Below are 22,980 nucleotides of genomic sequence, written 5' to 3' on the forward strand. Positions count from 1 at the left end.
GTTGCAAATTCATTTTAGGTCTTCAAACTAATAAAAGGATTTTTTTTGACGTTTATGTACACACATGTAGAAACAGTGTCACTGACCTTAATCCAAAAAATTATGTTAATGATTTTGGAAAATGACTGGCTGTTGGCAAATCCAATTGTTTACCAGAAAAAGAAATTAAGCAGTGTTATGTCAAAATCTGCTCTTGTACAACTCTGTTGCTGATTTGCTTCCAATGCACAAGACTGCAAGTCCATGTTAGGAGTGAAACTCACTTCATCTTCCTAATGTCAGAGACCTTGGCAACTTCTCTTGGAAAAGTAGAGCTCGAGACTTAAGTGAAGTTTCCCTATGCCTCACGTTCCCACCCTGAGCTAGCTTGGAACAGACACTGATCCCTCTCCTGTTTCTTTCCCATTGTTACTCTTCAGATTGGCTTCCTTCAGCATGTGACTAGGTCCAAAACTTACATGAAGCAGTCTGTGGTGTTCCACTGAGGGGCTCTAAGGGGTTCTTGGGCACGCCAGTAAATCTTGGTGAATATCAAGCTTAGGGCTAAACTGTATGTGGACCTCCACACTATATAATTATCTCCCCAGGATTACAGAGTCCCCACTGCAAGAATTCTCTTTTGACTTTTAATATTTGTTTTGTGTTTTTGTGTACTGTGAAGTGTGCTTGGAGGGTCCCAAAAATGAGAGGGTCCCAGAGAGTGCATGTTCTCCTCAGGAAAATGGACATTTTTAAGTAGTTTGGGAGGAACCTTTGGTACCAATATGAGAGCAGAGCTACAGTTTCTTGCCAGACTTTTCAGGAAGCTTGCTTTACCTTGGCTTATATTATTCTTCCTTTACTGTGAGCACAGCATTGTTCTCTGAATCCTACCCAGAAGTTGTATGCGGAGATTACTGCTGTTTTATGACTATCATCACTGTACTGTCACAACACCTATGTGTAAACCTCGTGTTTTTTGATAAGGCAAGGAAGTAGCATACACTTTTGGTATCAATCCTTGGTTTAGAAACTGCCTGAGGAACAGATGCTGACCCTGAAGGAGTTGGCAGTTCAGAGACTGCTGCATACACCAGAGTTATTCTTTGCTCTTCAGGAGGCTTTTAATACATAGACCAGTTTGCTCATCCCTAACACTGGGGAAAACATTGTGAAAGTAAAAAAGAAATTGTAACTTCAAATCCTTGGTGCTTAAATTAATCCAGTACAGTAACACTCAAACTCTAGTGATGTTATGATCAACAGAATGGAGTAGAGCTGGGGAATCACCGAAGTGGATCATTCTTAAATATTAATGTGAATGCTAAGATACTAAAATACTAAGTAATATATGCTGCACTGAAATTTCATGACTTCTGTTTAAAAAGTCTTCCTAAAATTCCTCCAATTCAGGAGAACAATGATAGATATTTAGATTTATCAAGATTAAAAACTGCATCTTAACTGTCACTCCACTGAAATAATGAGATTATTCAGGAATGAATTTGCTGTCGTGTTTCTAGATCTAGCTTTCCTAAAAGTAATTCTGGACCACTCACACTCTGAAACAGACCCTGGAAAATGCAGAGGTGAAACCAGACTGTTGTAAAAGATGCAGGTTATGTTTTTAATTGCACATGTTATGAGAAATCTCATTAGAAGTAAAGCCCTTAGAGTTCATAGCAATAATATTCATAGCTAAAATTAGTACTATAGTGCTGTTGCTTTAGCGAACCTGTTACAAATTTGTGTAGACTGTGTACTTTTTATTTGAGTGAGAGTTTTGAGTTATCCCAGAAACAACACCAAAGCATTAGCAGTAAAATCTGTTTGCATGTTATCAGAAGATGTGGTGAAAACTTTAAAAGTACTGAGTTTATACTAGTCCTGAGGTGCAAATACAACTCAGTGCTTGTTACCTTTTACGAATCAAATAACTTACGCTATTCTATATCCCAGTAACAAGAACACTTAAAAATCAACAGTAAGGTATGTTTAGTCCACCTTGAAAATGTCAGCTTAAAAACACAGCCATAAAGTCAACAAGACTATACATGAAATAAGTTCTATTTTCCTTTCTCATCTTTTCAATCCTGAAATCAACAGAGTGCCTCTGAGCACAGTTGTATTTGGCTCAAGCACTTTGAGATCCTTAAGGCCTAATTTTTCAGTTAGGTTTTCAGAATCCTCACTGCTATCCAAAGGCATTAACTGATACTGGCCGGAATTTTCACTGAGCAAGGGTCTTCAGGTTCTCAGGTGCTGGGATGAGTTTTGCCTCCCATGAAGGGATTATAGAAGGGTTAGGTCTGTATGAATTAATTTTAAAATTGAGGAGCATATATTTTATTAATGTTCTTATTTATTTTTTATCTCTCTTAACTTTGCTGTGAGTTTTGGGTGTGAATGATAACAAGAAAACCCACAGTTTTCTTATTCTGCACTAGACTCCTTGAAGAGGAAAGCTGTATTTTGAGAAAGATTAACACTTACTCAGTGTAACCTATATCCAAGCACCGGATCCACCAAGTCTGTATTGTATTGTTAAGCTCCTCAGCTTTTATCAGTTACATGGTCTGAATTTTAAGGATGTAGGGTCAACTGAGCTTGAATGGTTTCATTTCAGATAGCTCTGTGTTGAAAAGATTTTTACATAAGTTTTTAGATACAACCTGGTATAGATATAAGTGAATTTACAATTTTTACTGGTAAGCAATGCTTAAGAAGATTCTTGAAGCTCCTTAACAGGTATCTGTTTCATGTACAGAAAGCATATGGCTTCTTTTGCCCAGAGGGATTCCTTTATCCCTAACCAGTGCCAGACACACTGATCAGTATCCAAATACCTAACCTGGGCTGGTTTTAGCTTACAGAATGGTTGCAAGTTAGCGCACCAGACAACAATCTACAGCCTTTTATTCAGTGATGCTGGAGAGTTATCCCTAGTGGAAAACATTCAACAGTAATAGTAAAATTCATGTTTTATTGAGTGTTTTTTTATTGCTAGATTTGAAAACCACTTTACAAAGTCTATTGGAATAATTGCCCACATTTCATAGGTAGGAAAACTGAAGTACAGAGCCACCAATAACTGGCGTGAGGTTACAGGTCTAGTGGCTGAATGACAGCCTTCACAACTCCGTTTGAGTGTTCTAGCCACTGTGGCATGCTGACTTCTGCAGAGCTCCACACAATGAACTGAACGGAGTCAGTGGTTATATTAGTCACCAGGGAAGACAGAGTTGAACAACTGACCTGTGTGAGATTTTGAATTTCCAGCTGTTCTCATTGCCAAGCCCTCCCTCTACCTCAAGGTACCCAGTTCCTCCCACATCTCAGTATGCAGGGAAGGGAGAAAATATATGATCTGCTCCTGCTCACTGCTCTCTATTTCACTCCTCAGCAATCACCCTGATTTCTGTGGCTTTTCCCATTTTGTGCTCCACCCGTGATAATAAAAAGACTTCTGACTTCAAGGGTTAGGGAAAGGTCAGCAAATATCATGCTGTCTGTGGGAAGATGAGAGACCTTTACTTTGTGACCACGAATGTGTGGCACCCTCACGGTGCTATTCAAGTGAACAGAGGAGCACTTACCTTTGAAAACTGGACAGATTTTCCACACAGTGGCAGCCCCTTCTCGGTTATACTGTCCCAGTGCTAATTCCATATAGAACAGGGGCATTCCAGCAATGATTAAAAAGAGGATATAGGGAATAAGGAAAGCACCTGGAAAGAGAATAATTAGTCATTGTAGTCTCGGTTTTGGTTGCATTTTGCTTTCTTTATTGCTTACTTTTACTGGCTAAAGACAAAGCCAGTCTTCGGGAAGTAGAAAGGAAATATGAGGAAGGAGGAGCCCATGTTCTCTGGTCCATTTCTTGTATTTTTAATTTTTTTTTTTTTAAGATCTCAGAGAAAGAAACCCTGAAAAAAGCTGTAGACTGTGGCTCCTATTTCCCTCTAATGTTTTCTGACTGCTTTTTGGCTTCAAAGGGAAAAAGATATGTCCCTGAAAATTAATCCCTAACTGCAGAAGAAATTATGCACTTGCAGAGCTAAAAGGGAAAAGGACTATGAAACACTTTGTTAAGTTTTCATTAGTGCAGTATGTTCAAAAAGGAGCATGGAAGTCATCCACTGAGGGAAAAAAACGTCATGTGAGCTCCTGTTATTGCAGTTTAACTCATACTGTGTAAGGTGTCTGCTTGAAAATGGATCAGTGTTGGTTAGTTATATGAAATTTGGGTTTCCATGGTATATTTTGGTTTTTGCTACAATTCCCTCATTCTTATGAAAAGTGGTAGACAACAGCCCCCTTTCCAACCCAGTGATACTTTGCTAACACGGAGCGTACATTAACGGAGTATGTACCAGGTTTCACTGCTAGGCTCACTGCTACATTGCAGCAGGACAGTGCCAGTCTGCTTGCCTGGAATACATTACTTTCCTTGATGGAGGATTCTCCTGTGAGTTCATACCACAGAAGCTGTCACCTCTGGAAAAATCCTGATGTGTCAGTGCTACTATCATAAAAAGTATTGCGAACTGAAATACAGAAGAATCATTCAATACAGAAACTATCTGAAGATTTCTTAGCTCTCTTATATGATCCAGGTCACAGGAAGAAGAATCCCCCATAGCGCATGGCTATATATGGTACTGTAAAACAATTGTAGTTGGTGTCATGTTTAATAACTGGATACTCTGTCAATTCTCTGCTTTGTGGTACCAATCAGGTGTAGCTTTTATTTTATTGCATAGCTTACTTGGTCCAGAACTGTTCATTTCATGTAAAATTTGTCAGTATTAAAAAATCATTAGATTGTTTTGATAAATATGGAGCTGCCAGAGTAACCACATATACTGAATAAACTGACTGCTGTCCTTAGAAATTATGGATGAAAATGAAAATAGATTGTGAAAATTACGGTTAAATTGTTCAGCAGAAGACAAAAAGAAAACAGCAGCAGCTGTCTATTTCTCCCAATAGCAAGTAGTAGGAACTTTCACAACCCTTTAAAATCTGCATGTACTGGTTTAGTAATTGGAAAACTTTCCTTGCGAAACAAAGTAAGTTTGCCTTACTTCTAAATACATAAAGAAGATAGGTGCAGTCTATAAAACAATAAAAGCTAGAAACATGACTGTAGCTATGTAAAACCTGCCAGTAAGCAGAGTGAATTGCATATTTAAAAGGTATTTCTGAAACTACTGTAGTGCTTTGAAAGGTCTGAATACTTGTTGCCCATTTACTTTCCAAGTTTGCTTTTCACAGCTATTATCAATGCAAGCTGCCTAGCGTGACTGTTCAGAGGGAAAATTTAAAGTATATACTGGAGAATAAGAATGGAAAAACAAACTGTTCTCTTAGTCATACTACAAATCTAATTTGAAAAGTAGCATGCTGGAACGTAATGTAAGGACAATGTATTCAGCATTCAGTTGTAAGTTTAGGCATTTGAAAGCTGAAATCTTGCGCTGAAATGAAGACAAGGTACCTCAACAGAGATAAATAATAGCTTAAAGCTTTGACAATGTAACCTAAAAGCTGAAATTATTGTTGTATCACTGTGGGGCAGGAATCTTCTTGTTCATGGTGACTACATGTAGCGTAGTGTACTGTAAATGCAACCTGCATTCACATTAGCTACTACAGTAGTTTTAGTTGTATTTCAGTGTTGTTCGTCAGCTGCTTTTATCATGTCAAACTGTCATATTGTAGAGGAAAAAATCATTGTATTTAACAAATACTTGATACCCTGCAGTTCTCATCTCTGTTCTGTGTTGAATCATACTCTGATAAATCAATCTGGGATATTACATATTGCTTTTGCTGTATCTGGGATCTATAAAAAATATTTCAGGTGGTGTTACTGTCAGATTTCTGATAAGTGACAGCCTTTGAAGTGCTGTACTTGTCTTGCTTTGATGGTATTACAGTGTGTGGAGCTGACTCACCAGCCTAGCTTGCAATTTGGAGGTATGGAGTCTGCACAACGTTGTTTGATTCACGTGAACATCAAGAGACTGTGGAAAACATGATGCCACAAATTGAATAGGGAAATTTGTGTTTCAGAAAATAAATACTGGCAATGTGTAGTACGCATAGTTAATAAATGCTAGTTAAAACTATGTGTTTTTCAAGTATGGCTAATAGCATGATGAACTGTAAAGTTTACTGTACTTAGGCATACTTGCTTTAGCGTCATCTAGTTGGCTGCAAGACATTCCAGGCTTTAGTTGAAGGAGATTTCTCACTTTTTTTCTTCTCCTGCCCTGCCCCCACAGGGATTAATAAGGTGTGGTGTCATTTTCAGTAAAGAGCAGTTATGGCAGGATTTCATAGCTGGGTTACTTTTCAGGTAACTAAGTGACTGAAGTATTTTGAAATTGAGATAAAGATGAAAGTAAGGGTGCTTAGTCACATTAAGTTGACTTACTTTTTTGGTGGCTTCTGAAAACTTCTTGTTTGGCAAGTTCTGATTAGGTAAAAAATAACAAGTACTCAGGTGTATTGTAAATATCTTGATATTTGCTCAGCTCTTCCCAGCCAATATCCAGAACCAAACCTCATTGTGTTCACTGAACCCTTTTCAAGATTATGGGCACTTCAGAGGAAAATAAATGATGGTCAAAGTATCATTCAAATTACTGCAAACTATAATGGTATGCAAATGCTTATAAACAGCATATGCGTGATCTATGATCAGCTTCACTCTGATTGCACAGGGGCTTCATCACAGCACTGTTTGTGTACAGTATCTTACGAACACGAGGTGTTGTTCTGAAATAGATTTTGTTCTGTCCTGCATGTGTGAACATCTTCCGGGCTAGGGAGAAGGCAACCGGCATTCTGGCGAGTCTCTTGCTTTAGGTACACTTGTGGGAATTTGTGTTGAGCATCACACCAGACATCTCTGAAGTAACAGCCTCATTGTTAATGCCTTCCTGGTATAGGAAGTCAAAATAAGTTAGGAAGAGTGACACGTTGTCAGCTGTGTCACTCCCACCTGTGCCACTGGCTCCAGAAACTGCTGTGCTTGAATTGTGTGATTCTAGTCAAATTTGTATAGCCCAGACAACTGAACTGGTAGGAGCACACAGTTTGGCCAGCACTTCAGACTAGCTTGCCAAGACCTACCTACCTCAGTGAGCTGAGAGAATGCAATTGTGGGACTGTTGCATTGGCAGTAACATACTGATAGCACTCAAGGGGATTCTGCTCCCCCGCTGTGTGATGGGATAGGGCTGAATGCACAGCTGCATCCCACAAAGCAATACAGGTTTCAGCATTCCCTAATTTCCCTTTACAGCTAAGAACCTGAAATAATTAACATCTGTAACATAGCCCTGGCATAAGAGCCATACTTGACTTGCTACTGAGTCACATGCAGCTCAAAAGCTACAGGTTTACTTCAGACTGTTGTAAATTGCTCTATCTGTCGGTTAACAGATTTCATGAGATCCATCTACATCGCTTAAGGCACCAGTGTGTCCACAGAGTTAAGACAGCCTTGTGTCTCAGGCAAAACTAGATAAGGTCAAACTCTCAGCTTCTACAAGAACCATCTGTGTGAAACTTAAAGTAGAAACTTTAGGTTTTAAAAAACCTATTACATTTAGTTAGTGAAGGACAAAATACAAGACTGGGTTTGCATTCCTGTGTTCAGTGCCAAAAAAACTTAATTTTTATGCAACAGAATCTATGCAAGGAGTGTGTCTTTCTTTTGTACTTCAGCATCCATAGTGGGAAGCAAAGAGGAATACTGCTCTAAATACTCTCAGTCCTAAGGGGAGGTCCCATCTCCCTTTTAAATACCAGAAAAGAGGAAGCATTAATTTACTAATGACTTACAAAAGATCATTTCAACAGCTGCTGCTATCCTGGAAGGACTTGTTGGTGCACATACAAGAAGCAGGCCAGCCCAGCGGTAGATGAAACAACTCTGAACTCTGTGCTTGTTGGCCTTCTGCATTTGTTACCATGGATATTCCAGTTGAAATGGCAATTGGCAGGATGTTAAAGGCGGGATGCTAAAACAACAAACTGGGTGCAAATATTGCAGTGTATTTTCAGATAAGAATGTTTCCAGAATTTGTGCGGGAAAAGAATCTAAAAAGAAAGATCTCCCAGTTGGTGAATTGAAATACAAACTAATCCTGTGTCTCATCAACGCTGCTTGTTTCTTTCATACAGAATAAGTAGTGCTTCAAACAATACCTATAAACAGTTGATAGAATGCAGTACATCTGCTCTGATAGTGAGGAAAATAAGTGGAAACTAATTTGTCCAGGCTCTTGTGAGTGAAAAAAAGAGTTCCCTGATGCAGAGATCTTGAAATCTAGATTATGCAAGATCACCATAGGTAGAAAAACTAGGTAATGGGAAAGGTGGACATTTCTTAGTACATAAACATTCATCCGGGCTCTCCAGCAGACTGGTGACCATCTGGTTTGCATAGCCACTGAGGCTTCTCTTATGGAGGGGAGCACAAGCCTGTGCTGACCCTGGGGAGAGAAGGAATGGAAGGGTAGATCTTTACTGCCCTGAGACTGAAAGTAGTAAGGGTTTGCATGGTACAGCAAAGAGAAGTCAGAGATAAAAACAAGTGTGATGTAACTTCAGTGTCAAAGCCAAGCTGATGATTTTAATAGAAGCTGTATGATGATGGTGAACTCTGCCATAGTAGTCAAAAATAACATTTTTCTGCAAAACAGATCTCATGACATACTATAAAAAATTCAGCAGCACTTTGCACATATAAAATCCTCAAAGTATGCCATAAAATCTTCCAAGTATGCAACCTTTTTCATGGAAAGTATTTCTGAATCATAAAACTTGTGGAGCTATACCGTAGTGATTGACATGTTTCTTCTGAAGCCCTTATATTTAGCAACTCAATCATTGCTAGATTTAAACCTGTTTATATTTCTTCTCTCAATTTGGGCTCAGAACCTTCAATTTCTCCAGAATTCAATTATAATAGCCTTCCTTTCACTCAAAAGGAAGTGAAAACAAAGTTTCCAGAAATGGTTCAGTGCTGTCCATGGGCTGATGTTAGCTGAAGCCTGCATTTCTTGTCTTGAGCTGTTAACCTGCTACTGCCTTGAAATCATTTGTGGTGACTGGAAGTGCAGCGTATTTATAAACTGGTTGCTGATTTGTAATAAAAAGTGTCACCCAAGCCCTTCCATGCAAAACCAGTAATCTCTCTGGCTTTTTGTTACAAGAGTAATGATCTAAAGAAACTCGTTAGTAGCTATTTTGAACAAATAAATGACAGTTAAATATACCCAGCCACTCAGAGCAGCATGATTCATTCATAAATAACACCCAAGTAATTGGCTAAGGTCATATATACATAAATTAATGATCACATTTACAACAGCGTGTAGTTTAAGGATAATTGCAGGAACATACAAGAACAGAACCCTGGCCTATGTTGTTTGATAGGAAATTAAAAAAGAAATAGACATGGTGGGTTTGGTAGCATATAAATCAGGTTGGCCCAAGATGGGGCAGTGGGAGCTCTTGAGTTTTGTGAGATGTTTCTGCTGCTGACCTTCACAACCCTCTCACTGCTGCTAGCTTAGGAAGTTAAGCCATTCCCATCTTCTGCCATGAGTGTGACCATAGGAAGTCCAAAAATCTGCTTTTCAAGGAGCAGTGACAGCTTTTGGTCTGCCAGTGTGCCTCCTTATAGCAGAGGTACTATTGGCCTGATTCCTTTGAATAAATTAGCATCAAGGTGAGTTTTGACAGTAGTTGAATAAGTAAATAACCTGGAGTTTGTAACAATGTCTAGCTCCTAAAGTCTAGCTACTAAAATTCCTGTGCAAATCCATCCTGTTGATTTTTTTTAGCTATCTGGCTGGTTTAAACAAGAAATGGGAGAGTGAGCTGGGCTGTGGAGCCAGCTTGTAGCCTGTTTTGTTATGTGATTTATAAAATCCCTGTTACTATGTTCAGTAGGACAGTGTTTGTAGGAGTGGTTAGTATCCTTTCCTGGAACAGTTAACACTGTTGGGAACAAACCAGCAGACTTTGTAGTTCACAAGGTCTTCAGAAGGTGCTAGTCAGGGGGAAGTCTGTAGTACTGGACTGCTGGGTCAGTGTGCAGATGCCTAGCTGGTGAACATTGCTGCTTCACCACAGACATGAATGGAAGCTTAGGAGATGCTAATAAAGAAGAAGAAATACTATTCTAGCATTTCATTACTAGGAGTGTTATATTTGGTTGGTTTCTTTCAACCTTGCCATTACTGGGGTTGACACAAGGGTATATTCACCTGCAATTATGTATCTATGTAAGGTGTAAGTAGTACTTCAGATGTATAAATTCAAGTGTCTGTCAGAATGTAACCTGATTTATTGGTGGCAGAACATCCATGGCTAAAACCATTTTGAATTAAGACATCAGAAGCTATTTGCTGTGAGCTTGTGGCTCAAAACAAGCAGGTTTTGATAGATCCCAGCTGTAGAAAATCTGTGCGGTAAGTTCTGCTTGAAATGTGGTTTGTGAAAACCTACAATCTGTAATGTGTGGAATATAGTCATATATGTGAAAGAAATACTACTTCATCAGCTTTAACTGTCTCTTAAATGTGGGGAAGTCCTAGCTTGGTGCCAAGGAGATTTTGGAAACTCCAGTTTTACTTTGATTTAGATACACGCTGTTAGTCATAGTTTTACCTCCCTTCTCAGAGAACTTTTATATTTATGTGTTTTGTCTCAGTCAACTATAAACTGAGTGTTTTCAAAATTAATGAATCCATGTGATTTTGATGCCAGAATGGTTAGATACTTTGATCTAACTTCTTGTTTAACATAAAACATTTTCAGACAGAAAAACATACAATTCTGATTTAAATATACCAGGCAGATCCTTTGCTTTTTTGATAGTTTATTTCATAGATTAATAACTTTGATGTTATAAAAATATAATTTAAAAACCGTCATTATTTCTAATTTGAATATATCTGCCATCTGATTGTGGCAGTTCTTTCCCTGATAAATTAACATACCCTGCAATACTTTCTATTTCCCTCCTGTAAAGATTCTGAAGTGCTGCAATCAAGTGTTCCATTCTTCATTTTTATAATCTGAAGAGACTTGAGTGAACTAAACTAATGAATTACAGTGTTTGGACTGTAATTCTTGTAATTTTGACTAAGCATTGGAATAGGTTGCCCAGAGAGACTGTGGAGTCTCCTTCCCTGGAGGTACTCAGGAGCTGACTGGATACAGCCCTAAGTAACGTGCTTTAGGTGACCCTGCTTGAGCTGGGAGGCTGGAGTAGATGACCCCCAGTGGTTAAATCCAACCTCAACCATGCTGTGATTCTTAATAATGATTCCTACTTTTCTGTCTAAAATTCCCACCTTATGGTATTCCTTGGTGTAGCAGGTTCGTATATTGGCAGGTTGAACAGTTAATGTGGGCATTTTTTATATCCACATTAAGTTACAGTACTCACTCTCTGAGCTGCACTTTTGATGTTTCAAGAATGCCAAGTTTATATTCCTGAGGTGATCCTGCACCTTCCTAGAAAAGAGCCTGGGATGAATCCTCTGGATTTCAGCCCCTCATTTAGGCAGCATTACTCCTCGCTTTGGTCTTCTCCTTTTAACATTCTCAGGATTGCCCTTGCGGGAGTTGCTCACTGTCCTGTGTATACTGGGTATACATGGAGAAGTATACATCTCCTAGTTATGAAACCTCCAGTGGGTGCTTAATACAAGGTGATACAAGTGCCCTGGCAGAGCTAATTAGAGCCACAGCAGTTAGTAACTAATGTGCATAGTGATACATGGTGTATTAAATGTGATTTTTTCTGTGCATGTAATAGTGCAATTGCTGCTTCACAACACAACTTCAGATGCAGGGTGTTTCTCTTAAAGACTGCTTTTCTTTTGCAGGTTGTCAAAATAAAAAACAGCCCAAAGTTAAGCACCCTCTGAAGAAGACTCAGTACCCATTTTAGGCAGCAGGAGATTCATAACTGTGCCAGAGTAAAACAAAGTGCTTAAGACATCTTAAATCAGCCCTAGACAAATGCCAGGCAGCTTTCAAGAGGATTAATGTATAAACCAATAGGAGGTAAATGCCTTGAAATTCTGCTAGAGAAGAATCAAGTATAAACATTCTCAGGTACACTTAAAGCTTAACTTACTGTTTAGTGATTAATCCAATTTTAAGTTGTAACTCCAATTTTTGGACTCAATGACCAAAGTAAAACATTCCTTTTCCTTCCAGGGTTTATTAGAGCTTTATCTGTAGTAGTGTAATACTTTCTGTAGCATTTTAATCATTACAAACTTTCACAACAGAATCTCCTAAATTCCCCCTATCAGTAAAAGGCTGTACTCTACCACAGAAGTACTAAACTGCTATGTATTCCTATCTATAAGAGTTGTAGTAAATATAACTTTTACTCTGTCATTATAAATGAAGCCTTTGGGATGAATGTTCTTTCTGATAACACTAAAGGAAGCAGAATAACTGTACTGTAAACTACATGCAATGCATGTTTATAAAGATTTTGGAAAATTTACTATTACAGTGATGGCTATTACTGCATAATTGTGTAGAACAATGCAACTGTTGTCAAATGTACTCTTATCAAAGTACAACATACTCTTATCAAAGATTAGAGTCACCACTGGATTTTGCTAAAATTTTGGAGGCTCTGGGTGAGGGTATCTTCCAAATGGCTATGGCTTCTTTATTTTGTATATTTCTGTTAGCAGAAACACAAGTATTTCACAAGAACTGTCACAGTATTCTTCACAGGAAAGCTTTCTATTTGGGAAAAATATGTGTTTGGCCTAGAGTAGTACTGGCAATATTCTGTACGCGATGCAGAGCCATCAGGTGGGTTCTGGAGAATTTGGGCATTGTGGGCACAAAGCAGAACTTTTCAGCAGTGTTCCTGTTGCAGGACTATAAAAACTACTTCTCTTTACATTCCCTTACACTGATGGGTAAATCGAGTCTCATCTAGGTAAGTGTAAAACCACAACAGTGCTGCATCAATCTCACTGTACTGGTTAGCAACACCCTACCTTCATTCTCTGTCCAACTACTTTCCCTCTTTGGTGGAAATTGATCAGACAAAATCATTTACTAAAGGTTGAAACCTAAGTCTACTGTTTGCTCTTATTTGAAGGACTATTTTCCTAATAGTCTTCAAGCAATGAAGTAAATTTTCCCCTCAGTCCAAGCTGTCCAGTACATACTTTATCATTGCCATTCTGCACAGGACCTCCTAGCTTAAAATACAATAGCAGAATGTGAAAATGACCTCAGGGCCCATCAGCTCACTGCCAAGATGAAGTGGAGTCCTGTTAACAGTTTGAAGCAAAATCCTTCTTGTTTCATCACAGTGCAAACTTTTGCTAGGACAGATTGAGGGGCAGTTTTGTTCACTGATTACTCAGACCTTATGATAAATCAGTGTGGCTGAGCTTTGTGTTTTCAGTTTCTGAACAGCTTTTAAACACATGCTACCTCATGACTGTAAAACACTATTGAGAAAGAAAAATGTAGCTGATCTTGAAGATCTCCAAATCTCTTAATTTAGGGTTATAGACAGTGATTTTGTCATAAGCCTCTGTATATGTCACTATAGGTTTAACCTGCAATTTAGGAAAAGCCTGGTAAATGTTCTCTGTTACTCTTTTAGGGAAGAGTCAAGGGAGAGACAATGACCAATGCCAGTTATATTCCTACAACCGCCAATTTCAAAAGTTCAGAAACTATGTGTTAGGCCCCAAATGAATTTAAAATATTTTAAAATGGAACATCTTCTAGTTCATCCCCTTTTTTACCTGCTGGCTTTCAGTCTTGTACTTGCTCTGTATTTTTCCAGCTTTTCTTTTTAGCATTGAGAGAGTGAATGAGATTTTTCCCTAATAATTTGTCTTTATAAAACTGTGAGTAAAAAACACTTCTTAAAATAGTACTTTCTAAAAATTGTTGTATCTGGAGCCATACAGAGGAGAATGCCGAGGTAGTAGTCTAACTCGCACAGAGTAAATTCATTTTGTGCAATAATGACCATCATTATTACACAGTACATCCTGATAGTTTGCTTCTTAAGTAAAATGTTGAGCTGTTGCTCTGAGTGAAGATAAGTTGTTAGTCAGTGGAAGTCTTCTATATCAGTTTGGTCTGAATAGTTTTTTATTACTTTATTTTTGTTCTCACATAATTCTTAGTCTGGAAATTCTGTCTACTTACGAGTCCTTAAGAGAGAGACGTCTGTTATTTGGGTTTAAATCCTGACTCTGATGACGTCAATGGAAAAAAACACCCATTGACTTCAGCTGGGTCAGGATTTCTCCCTTGTGGTTTATGAATTTATTGATTTCAACTAAGGCTATAGAACTATACATAAATGAGACACAAACTGCACAAAAGGAGTAAATGATCAAACTTTTCCACAAAACAAAATCCTGGGGTGTCTCTGGTCTCACCAGCACCTGCCTCGTGATCTATTGACACATCTGTATTTCTTTTTGGAGAGGAAACAAAAGCACTGCACAGCACAAGCTATTCCTTACTTTTATGATAAATCTGATTTCTAAGACGCCTGTGTGTAGTTAAAATCACCTCTCAGCTGGGGGCATGAGATTTTGAGCTCTCTTCCAGCATCAGTCTTATTTGACATCAGGAGGCAGATACAGTCCTGCATGCTGACTGAGAGTCATGTAGCAAAGATACTTCTGATTAGCTTCTAAGGGGTCAGATTGATGTTTTGATAACACTTGGCCTTGACCTAATATCACATATTGTGTGTCTGATATACTTAAATGTTCTTTGCTTTCTGTTACTGATGTTGTGAAATAATCATGCTTCTGCCAAGAAGGCAAGGTGCCAAGACATGCTGCAAGGCGGGTCATGTTAACATTGAAGAAGGAAAAAAAAAGTACTCTGGCTCTTTATTGGAGAGCGGTAGAGAAAGCATGCGTGGAGCTTGCTTGTTTTCCAAAGGTGGATCTTTTGAGGGGACTGCAGAGAACAACCTCCTACCTTAGTATTTGAAAAATTATTTTCTCCTGTATCATTCTTTGAGGGGAGACACTGTATCTTGATCATAATATTACACTAATTTTAAAACTGGTTAACTGGATGTTCAGAAGTAACATCCTGTTATTGGTGGATTGTCTCTTTGCTGTCATTGTGACAACGCCAACAAGTGTGCTCCTTGAGGTGAAGTTGACACTTCACAAAAAGCTGCCACTCCTATAATGTCCTGATAAATGAAATGGAAACCCAACAAGGGTCTGCTTGGGAACAACCTATTACTGCGCAGCTCCAGTAATTCTTTTTCTTCATAAATGCAGTCGGTTGCTGTTAGGTTAATTACCAGGTTGAGATCTACTAAGACCTATAAGGATCTACTGCGCCACCTTGTGGTCTGAAAAAAGTTTTCTGCTATTCTCTGTAGAGTGTTGTGTCAGAAGTCCAGCCCACAGGAATTCGACTGGAATCAGTATCATACTCGGTCTCGAGATACGGATTTTAAGGGCAATTAATGTGTTGTCACTTCTGGCATACTTCAGGATCGACATTGCACGACATGTTTGATTACAGAGGAGTAAAAAAGAGGAAAAGAAATGGAAGCTTGAATTAGTGGAGAGTTCTACTAAGTGCACATAGTTCAGAAGGTGCAAATAAATTATAAATACCTAGCCAAAATTAGGATGCACAATACTCAGCTGCTTTTCTTTCGGTACATGCGCAAGGCCCATAGTAACAGCTTGCTTGTAAGGTCAGTGACGCAGTTGGGGTGTATTCTTGCATGCTGCTGATGGGCAAGAAAATCAGCAGTTTCCCACAGTCCTGCAGCCTTCAGTGAAGATGAATACTCTGCAATTACCTGTTTACAATCCTTCTTGTACATCAATGCCATTAAAGCTGTTTCTCAACCTAACAGGACTGCTATAGCAAAACACTACAAGAAAGGCTTTGTATTTGTGTACTCTAACACCACCAGTCTGGGAGCATTGGATCCTATTTTGGACACTTCCATTAATGTATATTCTTGAACAACAGTAATAGCCAAACAACAGCAACCAGCTAATACCTACATTAAGAGCACAGCTTCTGCAGTCACTTGTACTTTTGGAAGTGAGTAGTTATGCTTATAAAGCCTTAAAGAGTAGGAGCTGGAAAAATTACAATCTTCTATAAAAAGGCTTACTGTATAATAAGGGCAGCTTGCCTTACTGCATACCAGCAATGAGAATGCTATTCGTAAAAACATTTATGAACTGACAAAAGACAACTGCCTGCCCAGTCCTGCCCCAGTTTTGTTTAGTAATATGTTGCCATGGAATTCCATGCACTGGAAAGTTGATAGTGTGCTTTGGATGAGCACAAGTGCAAAGGAGTCTGTATCTTCTGTAGCCAGACCTCCCTGTGGATAGTTTCTGTTTCTGAATTGTAAGACCCTTCTTCTCAAAGTGAGGTACTGTGCTGTCACCTTTGTCATGCTTCTGAAGAGAGATTGCAAAAGTTGCTTAAATAGAGAATAGAGGAAAGGAGAAAGAAGAGTGAAAATAAAACAAAGGATATCTTTCGTAAGTAGTTTAGAGGTTCTTTCCTATGGTCTTCATGAAGAGTAGTATGTCACAAGGCAAGGAGCTTAACTGTTTCCCTTTCCCCTTCTTTATGGATTATAGGTTTCAAAATACAGCTAAAATTAAGTATGTTGAATATATACAGAATACAAATTCATATAAGTTAAGACACTGAATTATACTACAGTTATCTCCACAGAATTTCCATGATAACAGAGATTATTCAGCATTACTGGGGGCCAGGCATTTTTGTGCATGTTTCCTGAAGAACAGATACTCATATTCAAGAACTGAAGTTTGGAGCATCAGTAAAGCCTTTCATTTGAAACTATTCTGACTTGGTGTCAGTGCTTAAGATCTACACAATCAGGATGAAATTTTGCCATGGAAGTTGCCTACTTAACTCAGAGGCAGGGAGAAGGAAAGGTGAAGATTAAGGAGCTGTAGTTGGAGGAGGGAATTACAGGTTGTAAAGACATGGGTAGTAGGTTACTAACATGAATCCTTTGTCTCCAAATGCCCCAAGGAAAGGAAACTGGAGATTTATAATCAGTGTGATATTCCTGGAATCTTTACACTCTCTTCTCTGAAACTGGATTGAGGCGTTGGAGTTGTCTTGAGTACAACTTAGTTCAACTTGTAATAATAAGAACAACAACAACAGTATCTATTATTACTGTTGTTGTTATTTCTTATTTTTCCATTTCAAGTCAAGAAGCCAAAAGTCACTTGCAAGATTCCCCCAAATCCATTGTCATGTTTTCTTATATTCTATATAAAGCACTAAGAGAAAGGTAGTACTGAAAGACCTAGAACTATGTTACAGAGACACTAATTTAAATTTGTTTCTTGCCTTCTGAATTACAATATTTTAATATAAATATATATCTAAATATAGAACTTCTTTGGTTATGGTTTGTTATTTTGTAATAGTGCTGACAGCAGTTAGGGACATCATCTCATAATTAAAATGTATGTAAATGCTATGAGTTCACAGTGCAAACTGATATTAGAGAGCCATACTAGAGTTCTTAGCATTTAATCAATTGGTTAACCTGGTACAAAGGCTTTAGAAGTTGGGAGTTGCTGATGTGCTTCCCATTAAACAAAAACGAAAGCATGAGCTATTTGATGCTGCTCCTCAGAACTGCTCAAAATTCTTTAAATGGTGTTTCCATTTGAACTCACAGCAAGAGGTTCAGTAATTTGCAGACTGATTTAATCATCATTTCCCTCACAGCATATCTAAATGCTCACTAAAGCTGTATGTTCTCTCTGATCTTACATGTAGGTAGTTGTCTTAGCATTCTGTTTCCTGTTGGTGTAAGTATGGGGTGGAAAATATCTGTCTTGAAATAACATCTTTAGACTGCTGAAGTTGTATTCACATATTCACTGAACTGAGAGATGGATTTGTGATATTTTACCAAAAGGTGAAATGGAAACTCTGCCCCAAAGCCATGTTGATCATGTCTCAGTCTCCTTAGAAATATTTTGGTTTCTTCAGTGAAGAACGGCTGTTAGCTGCTACACTCCAAATATGGCATTTCTGGTTTCCATTGCTCTCAGAAAATTTAATAAAGAGTTCAAAAAGATATTGGTGAGAAAACAGACTAGAGACAGGTGAAGCTGAAGACCCTGATCTTTCAGCTCGAATGAACCTGAGACCCCCAGCCAAACTACAAGGATCTCATGTACCCATTATAATAGGTATTAATATGAATGTAAGAGACTTTCTAATGTGACTTCAGAATTTACTTGCCCAGGAGGGAATATATCCTATTAGATATTTCGGTTCCTCAGTTTCTTGGTGAAATTGAGAATGGTACACAGGAATGAAGAGCGGGGAGACCTTAAGCAGAGATTTTAAATTTCCAGACAATGGAACTAAGTTTACTACTTGATGCCTTTTCTGCCTCTTACATTAGAATAAAGTGCTTCTAAGTGGTAATCGTATTCTTTCAGCATGCTTAGGAAGAGGTATCTCTGATTTTGTCAGAACAGCTCATTTGATTCACACCAGCATTTTTATTGGCAACTTGGAGGGACAAAGGTAGAAAATCGGTTTGGTGACTGGAGCACTCCTTAGATCAGTGCTTAATGCTTTCCCCACATTAGACACAGGATTGTAGTGTTAAGCTACATATTATGAATCTTTTCTAGAACCTTTCTATGCTTGTGTATCTCTAGAACCTTTGCACAATTGTCAATCTAAGGGTTGCTAGAATTGTTCGGGGACAAATAATTTCTCCCCTCAGGCAGGTATTTAGCTGAGTCCATGTATGTACCACTTAGACATTCTTTCATGGTATCTTACCCCAGAGCTGGAAACAAGAACTTTAGAACTGATGAAAGATGTGAGTGAGAAAGACTCAGTTCTTCCTTATCAGCTATTCAAAATGTTTCATAGGTAGTAGGTGTACGACATAGTAGCTTATAACCCTGCAGACATTACAGTTCTGAAGATGTGTTTTGCAGAGCCAGCAAAGCATGCAAAGGAGAACACAGAATTTCACAAGAAGCAGCTGGCAACCAGCATGTGAGTGACAGTGCTGGTAATTCTGGGTAAATCTGTGCTTTGTGTACACCAGATGATTACTGGCTGATCAAGGAAAGGAAAGAGAAAGGAGTAAGTCACATGAGAAAGGGAAGAGAGCAACTGTGAGCTGGCCACTGAGTTCAGATCTGAGGAAAGGGGTACTGTCACACCACAAAAACTGAAAATTGTCCCCAGTGTCACATGAAGCTCAGAAGGCCAAAGCTCACAGTCACAGTGTGGAGATCAGCATGGTAGTTTAACCTGTTTGAGGTTATTGGCTTGATGTGCTAATGGGAACTAAAAACTTCTTATTAAGAAATCGAAATCTCTAGAGTTGCATCTAAGCTTTGATTGATTGATGAGTCAAACTCTTGGCGTAGGCTTTGCAATGAGATTACTTCAAAGTTGACTTAATATTATCATCATCAATGCTATTTTGGAATATAAACCTTGATATTACAAGGCAAAGGTCATCCATCTTTGAAGCGTAAAATGCCAAATGATATTCTTTCCCAAAATAGTAATTTAATTTGGTGGCAGACACTTGGCAAAACTTAGGGGATAGAGTCTAGCAGGAATGCAAGCTGCTGGTGGTCAGCATCATAGCTTGCTTTTAGCCAGGTTCATAGCTTTGTGGGAGGTGATGCTTTCACAGGTGTCGTTCTCAGTGTGTGACAGCTCTTGGCTCTTGACTTTGTGCTGGCCTTGTTTGGGGGTATTCAGATTCAGTTCTATGCTGTCTTGGTACCTATGATATGAGCGCCTCAGTCCTGCATTACAATTTATGGAAATATGAATAGGAAAGGAAGCATTAGGATAAATGGCAAAATACTTCTGAGATGTACTGACTGCTGGCAAACTGTTCTTTGAAGCCAATGATATTTTCTAGAAATACTGTAGTCTAAAACCACTTAAAAAATTATGCTTCAGAGATTAGAAGTGCATATTATGATAGCTAGAGAACTATTAAAAAGTTTATCTGCAGCTATTAGTTAGTTCATGAAAAGCTTAATCCGATTCTTATGATAGAATAAGTCTCCAGTGACTAATCCGACAATTCCTAATGAGTAGTCTGAACATGACTGACCTTGTGAATACTTTGACTCACAAAAAAGTACTTTATGATGTTGGTAAATTCTTTTTCCACAGTTTTCAATGAGAAGTGTTAATTTTGCCAATGACTATGAAGGAAAACAAAGCAAAAATGATCATTAATACTAAAAGTATTTTCTACAAAAGCTACAATAGCTTTGTTAACTAAGACTGAGCATTGTCCTCCCCCACTGTAAGCACTACTCCATTTGGCATCAGTAAAATTGTAGATGTAATCCAAATATCAGGATAAATATTTCCCAAAGTTGAGGAGAGTCTAATTTTAATACTTTTCTTACACTTTATTCAGCATAGCCTCTTACAGCACTGGGGAGTACTTAAAAGGCTGGCTGTATTATGAAGACTTATGTTGAGCACACTGATATTGACCACTTGCAGAGAGTCTTACAGATAGGGAGCCTTTTCTTAAGAAAGAGAAATGGACCCTTGCCAGAAATGAGTTATAATAAGGATATGGCACTTGTGAGGACAGGCAGTAGGAGTGACCATAGCTGATGATTTCTCCAGTAACATCCACTGCTCCTTGAAATTCTTACAGAAGGGTTGCGTAAAATGTACTTGATTCACTGCAAACAGAGCCTTTAGCTTGTACTGGGAGCACCAGTCAAATCCATGCAAGTTGTGGTATTTATTGATCAGCTGTCCTGACATGGTGATGTTTCAGAATTTCTGCTGCCGCACTGTTGCCTTATCTGCTTAATGAGAGCTCACAGAATTTTACCATTTGTATAGAGACTATTGGTAATCTTATAAAGCAGTTTAGAGTGGGAGAGAGTCTTTTAGTGGGTATATCCTGCTTCCAAGAAGTCAGGGAGGGCAAGTTCTCATCCAGTCTGTTCATACTAAAGTGTTCTGAAAGTTTTCTGTGGCCCATTTCATATTCTAATACAGCCACTGGATCTGTCTGTGCCCTTGTAAGGCAAGCAAGTCCTATGGAAGTAGGTATCTGATATGAAAAAATAAATGCTCTAGCTTTTTAAATCTTACTAAAGATTGGAAAGTATTACTATTATTATTTTAATAGCAGAAGAATGTTTCCAAAAATCAGTTGCTCACAGAAGGGTTACATTCTGCCATCTATCTTTGTGCATAAGTCCCATTGGGGTCTCTCAGCAGGCTACTCCCAAAACACAGATGTTTCTGGCTCTTCATTCAGCATTTAATTGCTGTTGGATGCTTCTTACTCTTTAGCTTTTCTGTTAATGGGAGCTTGTTAAAATACAAATGGGACTTTCTGTTAACACTACTTGTGCTGTCTTCAAAGTTACCTGACATAAAAAAGTCTATGTAACTACCACTGGGTGGTGTATGCCTCATGTACATAAAATTCACTCAAGTAAATTATCAGTTTTGTATTTGTGGAACTTGAGATCTAAACCCAAAAGCCTGTATGTTTTAGTTTTTAATCAAGAAAATTCCCTGGACTTTATCAAAGAAAGAAATTCAAGGATTTGGCTAATAAGAAAGTGATAGTGTATATGCATCCACGTTCTTCTAAAACTTCAACTTCGAATAAGGGAATATAGTGTGTATTTATACTTTCTTTCTGAATTCCTCTAAGTTCTCACGCTTTATTGAGAACCACTTATTTTTAAAAGCATGGAAAGGCCTTCAGTGTGTCTACTGGCATCTTAAATTGATCATAGCCAGTCATAGGCACATAACAGTCCATACATCACCAAGTCACTTTGTTCAGATGTAAAGGAGAACACCATTTTCTACCCCTTCCATGTCCTTGATGCTGCTGTTCAACATCTAAGAACATTTGTGAAACTTTTGTGTGCGCAGATTTTGGAAGGATAACAGTATTTCTTTTTGCTATGCTGAAGACAAGTGTTAAAATATTTCAGTAGGTTAAGACTTATGGCATTGCAACATGCTGCCTTTCCACTGTCAATTTTTTATCAATCCATTGAAGATACACAAGTTGGTAATCGTGTTTGAATGTTGGTAATCATGTTTGACTGTCTTTGTCTAAAGTCAGCTCTAGGTAAATTGCTGAGACTGAGTAATAGCTGATGCTGTCAAAATAAAGAGCAACTGTGGGAGAAAGAGGAGAGGAAACCATTTAGAGAAAACCATTTTTTACTTTATACATGCCATCCAAGTCAAGCTTAATATGTTTTTCTGGGTTTTGTGGTTAGTTTTTGTAGGTTGTTGTTGTTGTTGTTGGTTTGTTTGGGTCATTTTTAAGCCTTGTCTAGCTTCTTAAAAATATCAAAAAGCCGACTGTAACCCTATCATGAGCATCTTTGTAAAACTCGTGTTAAAGAGCAATATGCTGTACATGTATGGAAACATCACCTGATTGTGTCTCTTTATCTTGCCTGGCAGTCCAGCAAAACTATGGAATGATAATGAAATTAAATTTTCTCCATGTCAATCAGTACCTTTATTCTTACATCTTCTGCATGGAGATACATAAGCCAACAGTTACATGAAACACATTGAATTATTCTTTTGAAATAGCAAAACTTGCACTAGTGCTAGAGAGGTTCTCTCCTGTAGTAGCTATATGAGGTGGGGGAGAAACTCAAATGCTCAAGAATGTCTGTGATTTAGGACTTAGTTACCCATAGTTACCCATAATATAGTTACCCATAAAGCAAACAAGCTCCCAAACATGGTTTGAAAGAGAGAAAGGGCTGTGTTGGCTTAAAACTCAGTACTTTTAGAGTCTGAATCTCTTACAGGAGTTTCTACTACATGAAATTGGTATGTGTGTGCAACACGGGAGGAAATGGATGGAAAATTGTTAAG

General features: G+C 38.3%; 1 protein-coding gene across 2 annotated transcripts in view; it reads right to left on the reverse strand.

Moving 5' to 3' along the window:
- SLC6A2 (solute carrier family 6 member 2) overlaps positions 1-22,980 on the reverse strand; it is a 72,943-nt gene that overhangs the window by 45,240 nt on the left and 4,723 nt on the right. For both annotated transcript variants that reach the window (XM_061469028.1, XM_061469029.1), the window contains one exon: positions 3,576-3,707. In XM_061469028.1, the coding sequence (XP_061325012.1) occupies positions 3,576-3,707 (132 nt within the window). The remainder of the gene's footprint in view (positions 1-3,575; positions 3,708-22,980) is intronic.

This window comes from Pezoporus flaviventris, unplaced genomic scaffold, assembly GCF_033815535.1.
Source record: "Pezoporus flaviventris isolate CSIRO_AGI_PZ_B2104156 unplaced genomic scaffold, CSIRO_AGI_Pfla_v1 ptg000054l, whole genome shotgun sequence".
In the NCBI taxonomy this organism is placed as follows: Eukaryota; Metazoa; Chordata; class Aves; order Psittaciformes; family Psittacidae; genus Pezoporus; species Pezoporus flaviventris.